At 42.1% G+C, this 21,881-nt stretch overlaps 1 protein-coding gene across 3 annotated transcripts in view; it reads left to right on the top strand.

The window, feature by feature from the left end:
* The window catches only part of nr6a1a (nuclear receptor subfamily 6, group A, member 1a), a 78,445-nt gene that overhangs the window by 35,691 nt on the left and 20,873 nt on the right, over positions 1-21,881 (top strand). Inside the window, exon 3 of one of the 3 annotated variants that reach the window (XM_047592064.1) lies at positions 8,270-8,293. In XM_047592064.1, the coding sequence (XP_047448020.1) occupies positions 8,270-8,293 (24 nt within the window). Of the gene's footprint in view, positions 1-8,269; positions 8,294-20,185; positions 20,381-21,583; positions 21,772-21,881 lie in introns of those variants that run through there. The other 2 variants (XM_047592065.1, XM_047592066.1) reach the window with 2 other exon arrangements.

Below are 21,881 nucleotides of genomic sequence, written 5' to 3' on the forward strand. Positions count from 1 at the left end.
AGAGTGACGTCGTGTCAGAAACAGATGCGCTTCTAGGACGCCTTAATGCAACTTCTGTTTCCCACAAACACCAAGAACCCGGTTTGCACAGTCTCTGCTTCCACCTGTGCATCATGCTCAAGTGCCACAGAAGCGCAGTGACTGAGGTAAAGACAGTTTCAGGGAGACACTTAACTGTCAGAGCAGTGCTAAACACTGGCGCACCTGCCAATACTTTGTCCTTGGTGTCTCCAGTATTTCAAATTCACTTTTTGTTGTTCCTCTTTGTAAATTTGCTTTACCCCTTAAACTTATTTTGAATGATTCTACACCTGTTTGTCTGGTGTTACATAAATTGTCAGATTATCTGTGTATTGCCTATATGATATATATGATAACGTCCACCAAAAAATAAAAAAACAAAAAAAACAAAATATTTTGTGACTTATCTCTTACCTTTAATTAAACAATTTATTATTCGAATTTGGAAAGCCACAAATAAAATGTTTTTTACAAATACTTATTTCGAACTAATAGTTTTACATTATTTGTATTTGAGAACAAGACAAACATACTATCAAAAAGCTTTGCTGAGCCTTTCCTCATGTGACCGGATTGAGTGACGTTCTGGAGTCAGACGTAACAGAGGAGGCTCTGACCGGACTAAACACGACTTCACTGCATCACTATTTTTGTTGAATAGATTTTGTTTTTTTGTTGTACCTTAACTGGGTTGTGAAGGCAGCATATAACTTTTGGGAAGCGGAGTTTGACCATTAAGTTACTGCAGTCTGCATTCAGGTTCTCTCATGTAGCATTCGCCTGTTAGCTCTATTGTCTACTGCCTTTGGTGCACTTTCACATCACCAATCCCTGTGTCTTGCTCAAGGACACTTTGAACCAGGGATCGAACCACTACTGAGCCTCAGTCACCCCTATTGTCTCCCACAAACCAAACCAAATCATCAGCACAGTCATGTTCTGTCCCGTCGGGGCAGCCTAAATCACCTATATTAGCTGCATTTAATGCAAAACACCAACCAACATCTCATATACATCCTTAATTATTATAATAGCTGATTAAAGATACTTATTTTTACATGTACAGTACATATCCTAAATTAAAAAATTGATTTTTACACCTATTTTGAAACATACAAATAGTAGGTCTACATGCTGGTCATATTTATCACAGTTGTTTTTCAATGGCGCTTTGTTTCCTGATCAATAAATCTTTTCCTGCGCTTCTACCAGGATGGAAATAACAAAAAAAAAAACAACAGTAATTGACTTAATTTCCCATCAATCTTTATGTCCCTTAGTCGTCTTTAAGGGTTTGCCGCTGATTAGTACCAAATAAATACATTCTGGTTGAAAACATGGTGTGAGCTTTTTACGTTCAAGTGTCCTAACAAGTGTAGTAACACGAATATGTCTGTTTTCCTTCCTTGTGAGTGATGACGGCATAGCGAAGCCTGGAGCGTGGCCAAGTGCTTCCATTCACACCTGATTAGATCACTCTGACCTGGATAACATACAGCGCTCCACACTTGGCAACACGCTGCCACACAAGCCTTTTGTTTGGCATTAACAAAATACTGCTGCGGCACCGCTTGCCTCCCAGTCACACTGAGATGATATTAAAGCGGATACCTCCGCGAATGTCAGGGCGGCGAAGCCGCTCCACCTGTCCACTTGCCTCCCCATCATGCCTCGCATGTCGTTTACTCACCTGAATCCCACTCTCATTCGCTGTGTGCAGACTCATACAGATGTCTGAAAAGTTCAGGTCTCGCTTGCAAGTTGCATGCAATTGCAGCAAGAGAAACTGGAGCTTTGTTGACAGTCACATGTCTTCCTGTTTCTGATGTCCGGATTATGAAAGAGATTAGACCAGTGTCCTGAAAGTATGGGGAGGCAAGACATTTGGTGCATCATTGTTTCAGACATTTTGAAAAGACTGTTTGCATAATGCCTGTTGTATGGTTGCGTTGTTTATTCCTCTCTGTTTTCTGAAAAGACATTGTTAAAGAAACAGCTATTGGCTTGTTCCCCAATATTTATTACAAATAGGTCCTTTAAACCTGTGCTTTAGAAGCTGAGTGTAATGCATGCTGATATTGCCTAGTGGGTTGCAATGCCTGTATTCCTGGTGAGAAATGCTTAAAGAGACGTTCGTCCTCTGGTATGAGATTATTTTATTTTTCTGTGCCTGATCGTTGCAGATATACCTGAAAAAGATATACACAATAATATACTAATATACTTTTGAACAACCGCAGAGTTGTCTCATTGATGTATTGGCTAAAAGTATAGTCCTCGATTAATCCAAGACTCGTCTGGATGTTGTGGAATCAGAGGAGTTTCAATTGTAACATAGAGATGAAAAAATTCCTTGTATAGTTGGACCCTGCACAACATTTGACGCAATAAGGAGGTCAAATGTGATGTTTCAAACTTTGGATTATTAATACATTTATAAGCAGCACTCTGTGTTTCTGGAATAATTCATAAGGATAGCAGGTTTTGAATTTTGTATTTCTGCACAAATTTAAGAATGCCGCAACAACTGTAGCTATATTGAAGGCAGATATTCATTTTTCACGCACCATACATTGCATATGTTCAAACTGTCTTCATTTGCTATTGACTTTCAGACACCTCTGGTGTAGTTACACTTCGTTTTTTCCGCAGTTATTAATCTTTGGGCTAAGCTAGACTGTAACATCTTGGACGTATGCTGGACAGTAATGAAGAAGAAACTGGTATCTGTTCTATTAAAGTATGAAACTTTTGATTTTATGCTAATGAGTTACTCGATGAAAGCCACAATTTCACAGTGATGTTGGGGTGTTTTGTTGACCATGACTCAAATTGCAACTCCTCCTTTAACACTCAACACTGTGTCTTCACATTAGCATGTTGTTATCTATCGAACACGGCATCTTGGTTAGGGATCAGCTAATTACCCTGGCGGGCCTGTCTCTAAAACACCTCTTTGTTGTGCTAATGCGCTCTCTGTGATAGCATCTCCATCCATAACCTTCTCCATGTGTACATATAACCTGGAGGGGGTGGAGTGCTGTATGTAGGGTGCTGGGAGTTGGGTAGAGGGGGTCCGAGGGGGTGTTGTTGCTGCATGTCCTGCAGCTGTGCCTACGATGACAGGCCTGTCCTCAACCTGCCCTCTCCCAGACTAAACACAGCACACAGCTTTACCTGCGGGGCTTCCTGCCTGCCTTCCCGTTTGCAATTCCACTTGTCTTGCAACTTTAGCAAGAATGTTTCAGGATCTCTGCAGCACATCTTGACATTGCAAGCTGTAGCTGAAGCAGCTGTGGTTGTGTGATTGGTAGGTTTGCTGCCTGCAATGTGCACTGGCCTGACTGAATGCACTGAACCAGGTTTTTGTGCCAATAGCAGTTCTAAGGGAGTCATGCTTGATCTTTCTGGGCCGCATGGAAACTAGGTCACTGTGCTGTGCTGTCAGTTGTGTCTCTCTTGTTGTCTGTGTGTGTGTGCGTGAGTTTGTGTTCGAAATAGCACTGCGAAATATGGCTTTTACATAAGGATGGGATGGGTTCCACAGATATGCAGTATTGCTGTTGCGGAGATTCTCTCAAAGTGCAGCACAGCCCCGCCGCCACCTCCTCACAATGCCACACTGGGGGAGAGCGGGATAGAAAGAAACAGGGGCAGAGAGAGAGATGAAATTCTCATCCTTGATTCAGATCCCTAAGAACGCTTGGGAAGGCAGGATCTTATTATCACAGCAAATTTGCAATGTGCAGAATGGAGGAGATTAGATGCGTCTTGCCTTTGAAGTATATTTTCCAGCCATTGTGCGATGGCAAATTCCATCAAGTGTTGGAGGGAGCTGTGATAAGAGGCACGGGTTATGAATGCTGGCGCATTAAAAGCCGTCATTTGAGCAATAAGATGAAACACAACCCAAACTCCAGCTAAATGAAAAAGTATTTCCCCTCATTTCAGCACTGTCATTCACCATCGCGTGGAAAAACCGAAGATACTGAAATAACAAGGTGCATTGCGTGGCCTCGATAAATATATCAAAATACATCTGGACTGTGGATTATGCTGTTGTTAATGATGGGGTATTGACTTGCGATAAGGAGGCTGCCATTTGGTTTTGTCCTTTTTCATATTCTCCCACTTGGGCCAGAAAAGATCTGAGGACTGAGCTGAAAACAACAAGAATGGCTCAGATTTCCGGAGGTGCTGCTCGGCTTTGATCAGACCACCTTGATGCGTCCTCCTCAGCTCTTTGGCCTTCACTTTGAATACTGCGGTTTCTCAGGGTTCGAATGTCAAGATGGGACCAGCAGGGGTAATGCAAGGGTGAGCAGCAACGTCACCAAAGTGACCCCAATGCTCCCATACTCTCTCTTTTTTGTCGGGCGCTGGTGAGCTGAAGGGTGAAAGGTCGTCTCGGGGGACCCAGCCGAGGAGTGACGTCCCCGGCCTGTGCCTCAGATACAGTTGCAGCTTCAGACCAAACACAAACAGTGCACGGCTCACAGAGGGGTCTCAACACACACTGCTTTACATTTGCTCCACTTTGTCTTATTCCTGTCCTCCTTGAGATCAAGTAGCATTGCGGTTTAGGCTTGCAATGCCAAAATCGTTCAATGAGTCATTTATTAAATGATAATCATCCAAATTTCCATTTTTTTCCTTTAAATATTCATTCTGTCTTTGATCTTGAGTGCACATGGGCGTGAAGATTTATCTGCGTCTAGAAGCTAAAGCCTAAGACTGTGAGTTAGCTCATCACCTTGCTGTGCATGTACTATTGCGGGAAGAAGGATAGAGAGACTCACTACATTTAGCCAGATTATTGTTGACTTTCTGTACTAATCTGATTTCTGATAAATCAGTAAAAACTTCCTTTCTATTATCATGGCTAGGGATTAGAGAAACATAACAGCCTGAACAGGATACTTTAGGTCCAGCTTATGATTCACACATTGCATCATAAAAGTATTTTTGCCACAGTGATCTCGTGGAAAGGACACTTTTATCCAAGACTAGTTCCTATTTTGTCATTTACGGTCAGGGTTCAACTTTTGCAGAATTAGCTGAGTGATCAAAAAGCCGGTAAATGCTAGTGCAATCCAATAGAAGCGTGCTTAGGATCAACAGCTGTGGTGGTTTTGTGTCTTCATGGATGTTTTTGTAGGCTTGCGTGGTTAGTGGGTGGAGTTTTTTGTGGACAATCTTAAACACTTTTGGAAATTCTGACTCTCCAGCAGAATTTGCATGGCATGGCAACTGCATTACATGGAATTTTAGTCTTCATCTAAATAAAGTTATTTCAATAAAAAAGATTTGATCTAATATTGGTCTTACTTACGTGGCATGAACCGAAGCCTCAGACAAGAGTCGGATGCTCCCCACATGCTGCTGGTGAAATATTGAGTCGGTTTTTGGGGAAGCCTTCCCACTGAGCTAGGCGGGGGTATTTTTAGACTACACTCACTAAGTTGAGGTCTGAGAAAAGCGTATGATCCCCCACCCATTTCTTTTCCCATTTTCTCTTTTCTTTATGCTCCATGTGTCTCCAAATTGACTTGTCTCATCCCTTTAAGGATTGCTGAGAGTTTATCTGGGAGGATAAATGTAAGGATGATGTTTAGTGTTTCCTCAGTCGCGTGATGTAAATACAGTGTCTGCATCATTAAAGGCTTCATGAACTGTTTTATATATGGAGGCTTAATGTCTCCACGCTGACAGCTAACTGATTCCTGCCAGGTGTTTCTATCTCTGCTTCCATATGTGTGCATATGGAAGCGTCGCACTTTCCTTCTGTTTTCTTGTTGAAGTGGAACTGTGGCAGTGCTGTGCGCAAATTCGCCAGGGCCTCCATGCACAGAATAATTCATTTGATGCTTTGATAAGTGATAATGGACCCAGTAAGGTATAATTCATATGCCCCAGATCTCTTTAGAGACGATGGCTTCCACAAAGTGTCCCACTACCTCCCTGAGTACCCCCCCTCTTTAAGGACTCTCTCTTCTGCTTGAAGAGGCCCCATTTATTATTTAAATCCCTCCATAATTCATCCATTCACCACCAACACACCCTCCGTTGCTCATTCTTCATAGTACAAATTAGCATGAGTGCCGTGTGTGTGTGGAAAACAGAACAGAGAAAGTAAGCAAGCAGAAAGAGATAGCAGCAGCAGCAGCTCAGTCCAGCTGAGGCGGCTCAGTGCTTATTCCTTCAGTCCTCCCTGTGATGTGATGCCGTGTGACATATTGAGTCTAATTTGTAGCCTAAAGAACCAAACAGCTGTGGCCTATTTTGTTTAGCTGTTGTGCGGGTGATGTCACCATTTCTGCCTCGTAAGGCTGCCTCGCTCTCGGCGCTCGGTGTGAGGATGTCAGGAGCATTTCGCTAAGCTGCTGATGAGGAGGGCAGGGGTTGTGAAGCCTTTAGATTAATCTGATAAGTCAACTGGGGCAGTTATGTGCACTTTTTAAGACAACTATTAAACAGTCACACATGTCCCGTCGCTATAATTGACACGACTTCCTTTTTTGTATGACGAAGAAGGATTTAAAAAGGCATTTATGATGTTGTTGTTGTGATGTTTTGGGACCACCCCCAGTGTTACATTGTCTTAACTGTACAAGGACATGACTGTTGGTGAGGAATATGATTCTTACTATTGTTATCTTCCACTGTTCTCGCAGCATGTCGTCACCATCTCATGTTTTTTTTTTATGTATTTTTGTTTAAAGGAACAGTCAACCCAAATGAGAAAAACAATTCTGACAAGTGCAACACCCTGTAGACCTTTTTGGTTTGGATAAGCAGATAAACAGGGCACCAGATTATTTTGTTATTCTGCAGACACAGGATGGTTTTAGCAATGGTAATGCTTGCATGTGCATGCACATACATACAACACTGTTGCTGTATGCAGTATGCAGCCAAACAGAACTGGAAATGAAAGGAATCTTTCTCATTTGCACAAATGCCATTCTTTTTAGAAGATGTACATGTATTTAGATTTAGGGACTTCCCAGTACCAAGTACAAACAGAATAACTAATATTTAAGCTGCTGTCTGTACAGGCAGTATAGAGTACTCCTTCATTAAATTAACTGAACATAACTTTAACTTAATGCTAAAATGACATACTATAAACATGCTGGTTAGTCATAATGACTCTAACAGACATAAACAGGCTTAGCCGATATATTTATATATGTTTTTTCTTTCCTTGTTAATATACCATTTTTGGCAGCTGCAGCTAAGTTTGCCTTCATTGTTTAGATGCCGTGCTCCATCTATGTCTTAGGTCAGAAGTCTATGAAGTACGGTCACAGCAGGAATCGCATCTGATGCCAGAGCACCTTAACAGCTCACTTTTCCAGTTAAACTCTCAAAATGGAGCCAAAACAGACAACGTATTTCCACAAGTATCCTCTGGATAGCAGTGAGATTGTTGGCGATCTCACAAGTGGAAACGTCCAAATAATCAGAGAGCCCACTGCATCATGTGACATGCTGCTAAGACCATAATTAATAGCAAATTAACCTTCACTGCCTTTTTTTCTTCTTTTTTTGGGTTTATTGGGGTTTGGCCCACCAGATTAAAGGACATAAATAGAATACCATAAAATAGAATAGAATAGACTTTATTGCCATTTGCACAGTTACAAGAAAGTCTGCGTACATTCATATTCTTGTGCTAAACTCCACAAGTCAGCTTTTTTTTATATAAAAACCTAAAACAAAAGTAAATATTTTAAGTAGAAGCAGAAGATGAGTAATAAGTACTAAGTGTAGTAGGTTATTGCACTGAAAATATTGCACATTGTTCCGTAAAGTGTGCACAGTCAGATCAATAAAGATCAAAAAAAGAAAAAGTACTATTTAATCAGGACAAATGTTCCTCCTGTAACATGACAGTTTGATCATCTGGTGTGTGTACATTATTGTCACTAATAAAATGGCATCTACTGTACCAGAGGGTGCAGTTGATAACTCCAGTGCATATTTTGAAAACTGCTGTTTGTATAGACTCTGGGACATTGCTTTGTTGACAGCATCTACAGTGACAATGAATTGTCTGCACCTCAGTACATGCATACCTTTTCCTTCCTGCAGTGCAGGCCTCAGCACGTCAAGCAGAGTGTCCCGGTTCAGCACACAGACACAACATTACCAGAGAAGAAGGCTTCAGCCTCACTACTGAAATATGTCCTGACATTCCATCTCTGTTGTGTATTGATAAGAGCTTTGTTTTCTGTTTTCACAGATGCAATCAATGAAAGTAGTCTAGGTAAGTGAAACACTTTCTCATGAAGAGCTGTTTGATCGAGATGTTGACTACATTGCCTTAGAAATACTGGGATTTTTTTTCCTTTTCCTCAATTTCTACAAGTGTCAGTGCTCCTGCTATCATTTCAGCTGCTGCTACTAGTGCTATCACCTATGAACTAGTATCTTATTAAATGTTGCTAAAATGCTAAACTACTTTATAAAAACACGCTTGAGCAAGGTTAGGGTGATCCTGCGGTTACCATTAAATAATATTTACCTAAAACGTGTAGTTTCACATTTTTGAATCATTATCTGTCTAGTGACACATTTACCAGACCGTGCTCCGTCTCCGTTAGCTTCAGTGGTCTTTGTGACACTAGCTGAGTCCAGACTGCTGACTCACACACCTGCTCTGTGGAGGTTTGACGCTCTTTGGGGGGCTCATTCTCCTGCAGTTCCCATCATTTATCAACATACCTGTTGCCCGATGCCTTATTTCCAGATGACACAGCTATTTTATACTGTGAATGCAATAAAAAAAGTATCTGTGTCTGTTAAGCCTCGGGTAGATGTTCAGGGGTATTGGCAGAAAAGTGCACCAACATGGTCATAAGCAAAAGCAGAATGACCCTTTTCAGAGTGTTATATGATCATAACATGTTACATTATTACATTATTACTGCGCTGAGAGCTTACCCGTTTAAACCTGGTTATAACTGATATCTTTGTTATCTATATCTGAGATATTTGAACTAAATTAACTTGTTTATAGTTCACATTTGAAATAGTTATCTTTAAAGTAATACCGGTTGTAGAAAGATAATGTGCCGTACTGCAGTAGATATTTATACTAAAGCACGGACACTACACTATGAGCTGGTAAAATATGTATTTAGAATGCGTCAAACCATAGAGATGAGTAAACTCCAGGTCATTTCCCAGGGATTTTTTCTGTGTCTTTGGTACCCAGACAGGTACGTAGGTATGTGCCTGCACTGATTCTAATGTATGATTAACATGGCCAAGATACAGGTTGTGGGCTGCAGCATGGAGGCTTGTCACATTCCTGTCTTCCACCTACTGCAGAGAGGAATGTTCCCGGGTAGACCTGCCTCGGTGCTGTCTGTTCATAATTCTCAGCGTTCGCTTTAATCCGCTTGAAGTGTAAGATGAGTGGGTTTTACAGCATTAGAACGTTTCACACAGTGTCAGGTATGTGGTGAAATTATGCTCATGCTCATTATGTGCTGTTCTGAGTTGTGGCTGTTCTGCAGCGTAGAAAAAAAGTACTAATGTAAGTAAATATTTAGTTTGAACTGTCTGTTTCTGTCAAACCATATTGATTTTAAATATAACACCGTATAACTAGCTCGAGAAGCTTTAATACCCAATTTGTATCATAGGATTTTCCATAAATGTGAGTGAAATGGAAAATAAATGGTTTCTTGTCATTATCCCAGTAGTAATTACAAGTTGGAAATGGGCTCTCCATGGCTACAAATCCATGATGCTAGCAGTTCAAATCCATAAAACATGAACCGTAATATATATATGATGCATGGCAGGCCAGGTTGAGTGAACAGGACCTTTAAGAGCAGCAGGTGCAGCTGAAGTGTCTACTCAAATCTGAAGAGGGCTCACCTTAGGTCTCTTCTGCGCAAAAGCATAGCTCAGTGGTAAAATGAAACAAGCATCAGCATTAAACACAAAACAGCCGCAAAGATGATGTATGTGAAATTTAGTGTCAATAAGAAAGTCCAAGGCAAAGTGAATTTGCACCATGTTTCATGCCAAACATGTGAAACGTCTCCAATGTGATAGGAGTTTTTGAAGTTGGTCACATGGCATTTTACTCTGGGTTGTCACTGATTTGTCTGGATTTTCCACAGTTCTCTGAGGTTTTATATGCTTAACAATTAAATTAAGACTGTGAAATCTTGACTGAAGACGAGCGTCGCTCATGGAACAAAGACTTTCCATGATTCTCAGGGAGTGTAACAGTTGCCCAAGTGGAGAAAAGGCTGATTTAATGTCAAGAAAGGCTTTTGCAGCAAAACCTTTGTGTGTATTGAAATACTCCTTTGTAATGCCAGATATAGTTGTATTTCCATTAAACATCTGTATCTGGATTTAACTCGCTGATTATTGGTAATTCATTGCAGTCAAAATGTGTAAATGTTATAAATTTGCAAATGTCAAGCAATGGCTTGAAGAGGAATTTAAGCAAACATTACATTTAACAGTTGGTTACAGCCATGTTCATTGGAGGAACTTCAATAATTAGGCATTTTGTTGCTGTCTGGCTCATGATAACAGCTCGGGTTTACATCCAGGGCAATTTCTCGACATGCCGCCTGACGCTCACATCTCACCCTCACTGTTCTAAAGTTTGAAGGAAAGCAGACCCAGTCCATTGCCTCATTGTCTCCACATTGAATCCAGTACGAGTGGCCTCTCCTTGTGTCCCTGCCTCCCTGATTAGAGGTCTCCTCAGGGCGTAATGACAGAATTGTGTTCCTGTCAGTTCCTGCAGCTCACAGTGGGCTAATAGTCACGTTAGCCCACGCAGCATGTCATTAGCTCTCCACCCGTAGCCCAATGAGGGGTAAGTCTGTCATTTTGAGGCTAAATCACAGGGCAGGCAGGCCGGAGATCACAGTCACACCGGTGCTCTGAAGATCCAGCGTTTCCGCCCACCCTTCCTCGCCGCACTTAATATGCACCGACTTACACGTACTGTATTAACATGGAGGAATTACTGCGACATGGACTAGAGGAAGGCAAATGGAAGTCAAAGAGAGGCGCTCTGATGGGCCGCTGATACCGAGATCATTCCATCAAAATCGTAATTTGAAACACACTGCTCATTTCTGACTGTGATTGGATGATTCATGGTTATCACTCGGATGATTAGCAGGCTTGCGTAGCATCTATCAGAGCTTGGGCTAATCTGCTTTGATTATTAGCCTCTAAGCCTTCCTTCCATGCTGGGCTTGTCGAGCACAGAGTGATGAGAAATACTCTCCTCATATTTGTATTAATCTATCTCTGCTTACTTGTCAGACTGATAATTGCATCGTCCGTAGTCCGGATCGCCCCCTCAAAAATGTATTTGCGGTTTTCCTGCAGCCTTACACATGCAAACCTTCCTTCACACTTGTGTTTAATGTTACGGTGTATTAATTAATTATTGCGGTGTAAATACTATTAGATGAAATGCACAGATAATCAGTGCAGACTTAGCGACAACAGCTACAAATACAAGTCTCCTCCCAAACTGGGTGAGAGTTTCAGTTGTTGAGTTCTTCCTCCCTAAGGGAGGCCAGCCTGGCTCAATCCGGCCTCCTCCTTCGTGGTGTCCTACCCGACGTCGGTAGCCATGCACACCATTAAACCTGAAATGCGGCTGTTTGTGATTATATTACATGTGTTGATGCTGCAAATACAAGGCTGTAAACGATAGCGAAAGCTCTTCATGACAGGAATACATTAACCACTGGACAGGCTTCGTTATAAAAATCAGCCGTCCGTGTGGAGCGTGTGTTACATGTATGCATGCCATATTAGAATCATTCTACCCTGTTTCTCCACACAATGAAAACTTCTGCGCATTTTACAGCTTATTGGTCACAGTGGGCTTTTAATACCAACCACAACTTGCCCTGCAGCTAAAACTTCATGGGAAATAAGCTGAGCACGATATATTTAACAAATTTTTCAGCCCTGTGGCTCCATAAGTAGATAAGAAGTGGATCGGTTTTTGATCCACGTGAGCCAGATCTTAGCAAAGCTGTGGGTCGATCCTTGAGTCGGGGGGGACGAGCTGGTAATTATGAGCGAGCGTGACCGTGTTATACAATACGCGCGCATCTTTACTCAGCGCCATGACCTTCTCTGCTGAGATTTGCGTCCGCCTAACTTTGCCCTTTACCGGGGCATGTTGTGTAAGTGAAGGGGCACAACGTGAATAACATTGGTATTTGCGCAACAGCCTGTGCTGAGTGGAGAGCTAACTGGAGCAGGAGAATGGCGCTGTTCGGCGAGGTTCACGGCTGTTATTCCTACAGGCCATGAGCGTGAAAGGAGCTAATGCCATCTGACAGTTCTGGAGCAAGAAGAGGAGGGCTGGACAGAAAAGGAGGAGAGAGAGAGAGGAGGGGGGTGTTAAGAGATAGAGGGGGTGGTGGTGAGAGTATATGAGGGGGGGTGTTGGATGAGAGAGAAATAGGGGATGAGCTAGATATGGACAAAGCAGGGATGAGGGATATGGGAGGGGAAGGGCTAAAAAGGCGATACTGTAGAGCCCTCCATTGTTACCCGCTGCAGAAAATGGCCTCTGAGAGCCACTGCTTTTTTTTTTTTGCTTTTTTTTTTTAATCACAGTGACATATTAAAAGTCCAAATATCCCAACACATTCTCCAAATATCCAGATGAAGTCCAGACCTCAAAGCTGGCGCTGAAGGTGGGCTCCACCTTTTGGTCATAGATATTCAATCAAATACTTATCAGAGAGCAGCACATCCAGACTCCCCCCGTGTGTTCACGCAGTGGGACACATTCACCAGCGGCTGCCATTTTGAAAATCTGCCTTTGAGGGAATTCCAGAAAATCTCTCAAAGTGTCGCAGACATTTTGGTACGGTGCGTGTCCAAGGTTTGTGGGCACACAGACACCGGCCGGACGCGTTGATTTTTTTTTCCCCCCTCTATCCGAATCCTTAAATGAGTTGTACTTAAGCCCTGACAGACTGACAAAAGATGGGAAAAGGAGGAGTGGCAGTGAGGCGATAGACAGATGGAGGGAACAGGGAGTGGGAAGTGAGGTGGGATCTCACTGTAATTTGACAGGCTCCAGTCCCGCTCGGGCTTCAGCGGCAGTTCTTTTGAAGGAGGCGTAGCAGACACCCTGCTGCCAGCCTAACCTGTCATTAGCGACATGGCAGAGAGACGCGGAGATGCTACGTCTTGTTGTCTCATCGTCTTTTAAAATGTGTTAAGAGGTGCTGGATTTACCTCCAGTCGTGGCTTCATGGCTTGTGGAGAAAAAAAAGGAGTCTTCATATGTGTCCACGGTTAAAACCTTATATGAATACACCTCACACTGCATTCTTCTGCATTCACATGACAAACAAGTTCAGCATGTTATTTTTACAGTCATGTGTTCCATGGAGTGTTTCAGTTATATGGTTTGTATGTTGGTTGTAATGATACACCAACATCTGTAATCTGAGGTTGTTCTATGCCTTTTAATATAACCGCTAATAAATCCAAGCACATTTTATTATGACTGTGTTCATTCAAGCATGATAAATGAGAATGAGAGTGGGAAACCTTTCCAGAGGCTCTTCCCCCGGCAGCACTGATAAACCTCCATCAACCACAGAGCAGAGGCTTCGTGTCAGCCGGGTTCATGAGGTTTGGGGTGGGGTCTCAGCTGCGAAGCTACCTCTAAAACCTGATACCGTTGGTTTCTGTTTGGGCATGTCTAACTGCATGAAAAAAAATTCTCTTCCCAAAATGGATGTATAATATGCTTATGCACTGTATAATGTACCTAATGTACTGTGTGTGTTTGAGAGCTGGATCCACATCTGTAAGATGGATCCACCAGTCCACTGCTGGGAGAAGAACAACCTCTGTTAACAGATAGCAAAGAACATCAAAGGTGGTGTTGGTTGTTTGGCAGCAGATAAGACGAATCGGAGGCAGAGCGCGCCCCTCAGCACCCTCCATCATTAAAGCTGCTGTCCCACATCTATAGGTTATAATGCCTGCCGTGCTGCCTCTTAGGGCGCACAGCACTCCGCTTTGATCAGCCTGTTGGTATTTGTGAGTGAACAAGTCAGCTCATGCTGCTGACTTGTCTGTCTCTTTGTCTTGTGTAGGAGAGAGCTCTTTGGGCTTTGTGTTTGTGTGATACTGCACTCTGGTGGAGAAGGGTGGCACAGCGTTAGCCCTCCAAACATCCACCTTCGTTTGATGGTGTGATGCTGCACTCAGGTCATGGCGTATGTGAAGATGATACCACTCCATAACATTTGTGTTCTTTACCAACTGAAAGCTAGGGAGGCAGCCTTTATAGTTAACAGGATTATTCAATTTTATGCCTTCTTTATTTCTCTTAAATATATAATGTATCTAAAATACCACATAAGTCTTTCTTTGAAACTTGATTAGTAATCGACCTGTAATCGCACTGTAAGCACTGAGGTTCTTAGGCTCCAGGTTTACTGTGTGGCCCATATGAATAAGGGCTATAAGTTAACATATTATTTGGTATTACTTGATTCAGGCACCTCAGCATGACGAGTGAAACAGGTAGTTCCAGCAGCTTAAAGGCAGTTTAGGTTTCTGTGTTGGGGACATCACAAACCTCAGTTTTTTTTTCCATTCATCTTTTTCTATTTCTGAAGTTTGTTTGCCTTTCTCGAGCATTTGTATCTCAAACCGTCGAGTGCTTGTGTAGTTTCGGGGCACTGGTCAAATGGTCGGTTGCTGCAGTGAGGTCAGTTGTTGAGAAACAGTTGAAGCACACTGGGGGAGAAAAAAAAACTGTAAGACACGGGGCTTCCCTCCTGTTCTCCTCAGTCCTGTGACAAAAGCATAGCTTCACCTTTGACCTCCCCTAGTGCTGACTCAGACCACTGTGTGGTCAGTTCCAGGAAATATTTATTTTAGTTTGTTTCCAAAAGAGCCATTTAAGGCTCTCACTGTGCCCTCACATTTGTTTATTGTTTATTTATTTATTGTTTTTTTAATGTGTTTGTGTGTGTGTGTGTGTGTGGCTTCTATTGGTAAAATAATCAAATATTTGATTAAATTAAAGAGAATCCCATCAATTCTGACTCAAACATCACTTCCCAGCAGTGAGAAGGAAAACTCCCTTTTAACTGGAAGAAACTTCACTAGGGTGAATGGAAAAGAAAAGTAGCTCAGAGTGTGTCCATTTAACAGTGATGTGTTTCATTGTATTGGGACAAGGTCATTAGTAATATTTATAATGGCTCTGTTTACGTGTCCAATACGTGAGTCAGTACATTTACAAAAATGTGCATTTCATTTTCTAAATGGCGACCAAATGCCCTGTGATACCATACTGATGTGTAACATCGACCCAAACAATGCTTAAGAATAGCATATTTTTTAGTTTTGAAATACATACTGTGGTTTATTCAAATGGCCCCAAGCTGTATTTTTATTGAGCAAATTCTTTAACAATTTCCTTAAATTCTGTCACACTACTTGTGACAGTGGCTTCATTGTCAAACAACTTCAATTCAACCCAGTCCTCCATAGACCTCGATTTGGATTTCAGGGTTTCTCTTATGTCACAGAAACCTGTATCAGCCACCATGTGCAGTCTGCTGACTGTCCTCCCATATAAACTAAGCCAATGGAATAAATAAAGAAGCTCATTAGGACCTATAGTTTTATTTTATTTTGAGCAACATCTATGTGAAATGGCATCTGCTATCAACAGCGCCTTCTAGTGGCCATAGTAACTGGGACTGGTGCAAAGGAGAAATCTAAAAACACTCTGCTTTAGACAATACATGCACCTTCATTTAAAAGATATATATTGCTAATTGCTTTTGGCAGTATAAGAGTAAAAGGTATGGAAACGACTCCCTGTTAAATATGTTAAAAGCTTAATGAATGGCTATTGATAATGACTCACGTGACAGGCTGTTTCAGTGGTCATTAACTGTGAGATGGTGGCCAGGTCACCTCAGTTTTATATGACCTTTGGAAGTTCAGGAAGGCAACAGCTGCATTGATCTTCTGCTCATCAGGCCTCCAAAAACGCAAATGCATCCGGGGAATGCAGTGCAGATCATTGTAAACCTAATCTGCAAGAGTGGACACGACCTGGACACGCCGAGGTCAGCTCCCGTGCAGCCACAGTCTCCTCGAACAAACAGAGCCAGCAAAAGAGCCCCGACAGCAGAGCAGTAACGGCTTCATATGTGAAGGGTGCCCATGTAGCACTGATCAGTAGCCACAGTTAATGAAGAGGATGTGAACTTATATAGATCAAAATATCCAGATAAATATAAAAATATATATCGGAAAACTTTTTCAAACATCTTTTCACCCTGTCACATTTGGCTCTGGACCACTTCTGGGGCCTGATCCCCCATGTTGACCATCACAGAATTAATGAGTCATCAGACAGTCAGAAGGTCAGCCGGTAAATACTTTGATAATTGATTTGTTATTTAAGTTCTGCATGAGTCAGAAATACCAACCAAGCTGTAGTTGCAACTGAGTAAATATACAACAAAATACTGGTTTTATAATAATTAAAATTTTAACGAAGAACGGAGATTTGATCATCTCCGTTCTTCCTTCCACTTGTTTTTCTTCTGGAACTGAAATGGCACATTTACACAAAAACAGATAAAAATGTTGTGTTCGTCTGGTTTATTGAATACATCTCGGAGAACACAAAGCACTATTATTTGGTCTTTCTGTTCAGTGCGTGGGTACAAAATAAAAACTGCTCAAAACTTCACAAAAAAAAAAAAAAGAATCAAGTTTCCCCACACTTAATGTGGCCTTATTCATCCGCAACATAATTACAGATGGGCAAAGAAGAGAATCATTTGAGAACAACTTTTTTTGCCTCCTCTTATTTATCTTTCTTTAGGACTCGTCATTGAGAGCAACTTTTCCATTAAGACACATTCTTGACAGTGGTCTGCTGGCCTTCAGCCACTGTCAGACAGCCTATTATAGGTTTGAGACTACAGGCAGAATCTCCTCAAGCTCTGGAAGGAAAAGAAAGAAGAATTGCACTAGATTGTGGTACATTACAAGAAATATGAAAAGCTGTAACTGAGGATCACCCATCTCACCGGTTCTCTGCAAAATGCAGTATGGTCCTTTTCTTTCAGAATCGGTCGTTCCCTGATACTCGAAGAAGTGGAGGCTGCAGATTCTTTGGGGAATGAATGTTTGTATATTTGTAAGAAAACAGGAGCAGTGTGGCCTATTCCTGTTTTTCTTGAAGCTCTTTGTCTGATCAGTGGAGAGGTTTGTGACAGTGTGAGGAGGGGGGAGGGGCGCAAACAAAAGAGATGCCCTTTGTTACTCTAATGTTCAGGGAAATGCAGAAAACAAGCCACAAAATAGCTCATTTGAGCTGACATTGAATCGAATTAGCATATCAGTTAACAACTCCGGCTTGTTTTTAAAAAGCTCTGCAGCATGTGCGCAGGAAAGGCAGGAAAGTTCATAGCACAAGAAGAAACATAGCGCGTCAGAAGCGTTCAGATCACGTTTTCACTTTGGAGAAGCTTCCCGTGTCTTCAGAGTGACAACAAAATAGTTTTTGGAGTTTGGTACGTCTTTTAATGTCAGAGGCAGATGTCAGACATGACTAACTAGAGAGGATGGAGGTAGGATTGATGTCACCTAAACACAGTATATCTGTAATGGAGCAGGCAACCATTGGTTACTGTGTGCCTTGAGCACAGACCTGAAAGCAGACTCATCAGACTAATACAGTCACAAAGTTAGAAATATGCATATGCTTCTTTTTCATCAGACTGATAATCCTACACATGCTTGATCTCAATCAGAACGAGTGCATGTGCACATCGTTCAGTTCCACTCCCAAAATCACAATTTAATGAACATTACATGAGACCATTACTCACTGTGGTTCTGTTTATGGTTCTAACTATTAATATATAATGTATAACACTATAATAGTAGCACTATTAAATGTGAGAAGGAGGATTAATCTCTAGGAATTATGGTAACAGATGATCCAAACATCTGTAACAGGGAAGCATGTTTGTGACTGTGAATAAAACGCATGATAAAATGAATGATTAAGCTTATTACGGACAGTAAAGCCACTTTAAAAAAATGATCTGTTGACATAGTTTGGTCAGTTGTGTGTTTGTTCACTTGAATTTTTACACAGACACTTGACTGTTTCTTGATAAAGGGGAAGGTAAATTTACTGTAAGGACAACTGTGCCCTGGCAGCATTTGCTTGTTAAACATCATAACCTATGTGTTTTCAGTTGGAAACAAACGTTTCAGTTCTCTCTCCAGAACAAACACAAAATGACATCAGATTAGAATTGTGACGTGTGTGAACAGACCGGTTCTATTCGGTAACTGAATTGCATTTGCGAGCCGTTCTATCTTTTAAATTTATTTATTTATTCAATTTGTTTTTTTCTTTTTATGGTATCCCAAATGCTAGCCGGCGCTGTGTCTTTTTTGCCAGTCAGGTAAATTTTTGTTTCCATTACCTGCTTCATTTTCAGCAATGGCGACTGACTTGCTGAAATTTTGACGGAATTCTGTCGAAGTTTCGCGGAACACTAGTCATAAGAATGTTTGTATCTCCAAACTTCCTCAGTTAGCCTTAGCGATCCTTTATTGATCAGGAACAATCAATTTGAAAATCTCAGAGATGGAGAAGCAGCCGGAAGTACTAAAGCTGAAACACGCTAGCGCCGCAGCACATACTTACATTTCTATATTTTTAATCATATACCATGCTCATCAAATGTATATGTTTTCTTGCAAGTCAGTCTTGTATTTTGTGCAGAATCCCAATGCATTTAACAAAATAAGACAAGGTCTTCAAATGTTACCACGTGTTTATTAGATGGCAAAAGTAGAGATACAACAAATGCCCCTTTCCGGATTCAAACAGAGAATGTTGTGGTTCAGAGTGTGATATATTCTGTTGTAATTGCTATTCTAATTGCTCATCGTACCTAAGTTGTTAATAATGAGGAGCACTTAATCGTTGCGTGTGACCTGGAGTGGAATTAAACGTGTTTGTTATTTTGTGGGAAAAAAAGAAGCTCTTCTGTATGAAGTAAACAATAATGTTGGATGGTTGTACCAGCAGGACGTCCTGCGTGTTGTAGGCCGTTGGGAGTGGCACCCCAGCCTCAGGTAATACCTCTCACCACATGACAGCAGGTAACCAGCAGAGCGTGGGCCCTGCCCTGCGCCCAGTTGACTTCAAGGTTAAAGGCAACATGGCTGATTATAACGCTCGCCTTCGCCGCATGGGAGGAAAGGTGCTAAGGTCAAGGGTGACATATGGCACCCCCACCCGTCCCCTCCCCCACCGCACGGGTCAGGTTTGATTTCCTATTAGTATCGACAAGCAAGGTTATTCAATTCGGACTGAAAATATGTTATCAGAGCCTGTGTCTGACTGAAAAAAAAATATACAGGCCGGTATCCCCTGCTGGGCTTCCTAGCATTGAGTAACCTTTGAAAATGACTGTTAGCCTGGAGTGTCATGGTAAATAAAAGAGTACTAAAGGTTTATGTCGGCTTGATGAATGTCTTTGGAAGTGTGCATATATAAAATAGATTTAGTTTGTTTTCCTCTCCCATATTTCCCAACTGTTAACTCACTTTGAACTGTAAAAAAAAAAAACTCAAATCTACATGTAAAGACGTATCCAGTTACAACACGTTGACCAGGCCCTGCCTATAAGCCTTTGACACGGTGACATATGGCAGCAGACTATTATGGTATTAGTGTAAAGTGAGAGAAGGCGACGCTGCCTTTGATCACAGCAGCAGGTTCCACGTGTCTTCATATTTCTACATGATTACCAAACTGCGCAGCTCGACAGCTCCGTTTGTTGTTTCAGTGAGCCCCCCTGAGCCCAGTGCGCCATTTCAATTTTCTCTCTGCCTGAATGCATTCACATGAGTCATCTCTCAGTGCTGTGTTGCGTTTGAATGTGAAAAGCTTCTTATATGTGACTTAGTACAGCCAGGGTCATTAGCATTCACATGGGGGGTAGGGCCCTGGGGGGTGGGAGGGGGGTGGTTGTGGGTGACCACTGCTGCTGTGAGAGTGAACAAGTGGTATTAGGCAGGGTGGAGCTGTGGAGAGGGTGGGCTGGGAGGCTGACTGGGTGATCAGGACAGGCTTGTCCGGTGCAGCGAGGTTAGGATCAGGAACAGAGGAGGCTGCTGGGAGTGTAGGCAGGATCAGGTTGGGCAGTAGAGTTTAAGGTGTGGGCCACTGGTGAAACACTGGACGCTTCTCATTATGGTCCCCTAGCCAGATCACTGGAGGGGATGAAGGAAGAGAACCCACTGGATGGTAAGATATCTCTGTAGCTTTTGGAAGGTTTAAGGCTGGTCGGGCAGGTTTGGGCTGAATCAGGCTGACAAACATATATTTCAGAAGATTTGAGTTACAGAATTTGAACAGGGCGGTCATTCACATCAGAAAAGTTTCTAGAGCCTTGTCGTGTTGTGTCGGAATGACTGGGTTTGTTTGATTTTTAGGATTGAGCCCAATACCACAGTTTATACACACAAGAAGAGAATATAGAATAAAATCAACAGATTAGTCAATCAAATCAGAACTTTGATACAATAAAAGAAAAAGTCAACACAGTTTGTCTCTTGGCAGCTTTTGGTGCTGCAGTACAACAATACTGAAATTAGTTGAGGTCCAACTGTTCAAACTACTCAATTCATATTTAATCAATTCGATTTTAGTGTTGCAAAGACAAAATTCTTCAGCATTTGGTTAATGTCTCTGCTGTCCTACTAGGTTAAGTATTCTGCTGGATATGTGAAATGGGAAATGATGCTATGCACACATCAAAAATACTGACAAGAATCCAACCAGGTTATACTGTTATGTTAAAAAGTAAGGAATGATGCTGAATTCGTTTTCTAAAATAAATCATCCGGTTGTCTGTCTGTGGATAAGACATCCAACAAAGTTGGTTGGCAAGTATCCTTGAGAATGGGCTTTTATGAATCAATCATGGTGTCCTGGAAATATCTGACTTGCAACTTTGTATTCAGTGGAGTGTAAGTCTGAAGGAGACACCTCTGGTTCATATTCCTCTGTATCAAAGGCATCCACCCGAGCTTTTTTCTTGTTCATCTTATTAGTCCTCAGTTTCTTTGGCTTTCCACTCTGCTCAGTTTGTAACCAAGCAAGCTGTGAAACTTCAGCTTTAACCTTCTTTCCCTGTTCCACTAAGTGCTTCAATTAGTTAATGTCTGTGTGTTTTGTCAGCTTGAACTAGTGTTTATGCTTGGGCATGCACTTTGGTCCTCCTCAGAAGAGCCAGAGGCATGGTTGAAGGAAAGGCTAATTTGGGTGAGGGCTGAGAGAAGGGGGGGGGGGGGGTCAGTATTGTTGAACACTAGCGAAAATAGGACTATCAGTTCCACTCAGATAACCCCTAGCTGTCATTGGACCTCAAGCCAAGCAGTGACCCCGGGGGCTTGAACTCTGGTGGTCATGTGACCAGGCAGTAAAGTGACCAGTGGGCTCCAGCTCTGGTCAGAGAAGGGCAGGCTGTCGAGGAAAGAGGTTGCTGGGAGAGAGAACAGGGAGAAAGGGCAAGGAAAGAAAAACAAAAGAGAGAGTCATGAGGCAACCAGGCCCGGTGGCTTTTCTTTAGCCGAGTCCGTGCTTGAATGGGGTCCAGGCACACTGGGAGAAGCATGAAATGGATACATGGGAAGGTAAGGAAGGCTAGCTGAGAAAGCTATTGCTTTCTTTTCATTGGCCACACTGACCATAATTGTGTGAATGAATGGGAGAGAAGATCTGTGTGTGACTAAGCAGGGAATGT

Source organism: Mugil cephalus, chromosome 8 (assembly GCF_022458985.1).
Source record: "Mugil cephalus isolate CIBA_MC_2020 chromosome 8, CIBA_Mcephalus_1.1, whole genome shotgun sequence".
NCBI lineage: Eukaryota > Metazoa > Chordata > Actinopteri > Mugiliformes > Mugilidae > Mugil > Mugil cephalus.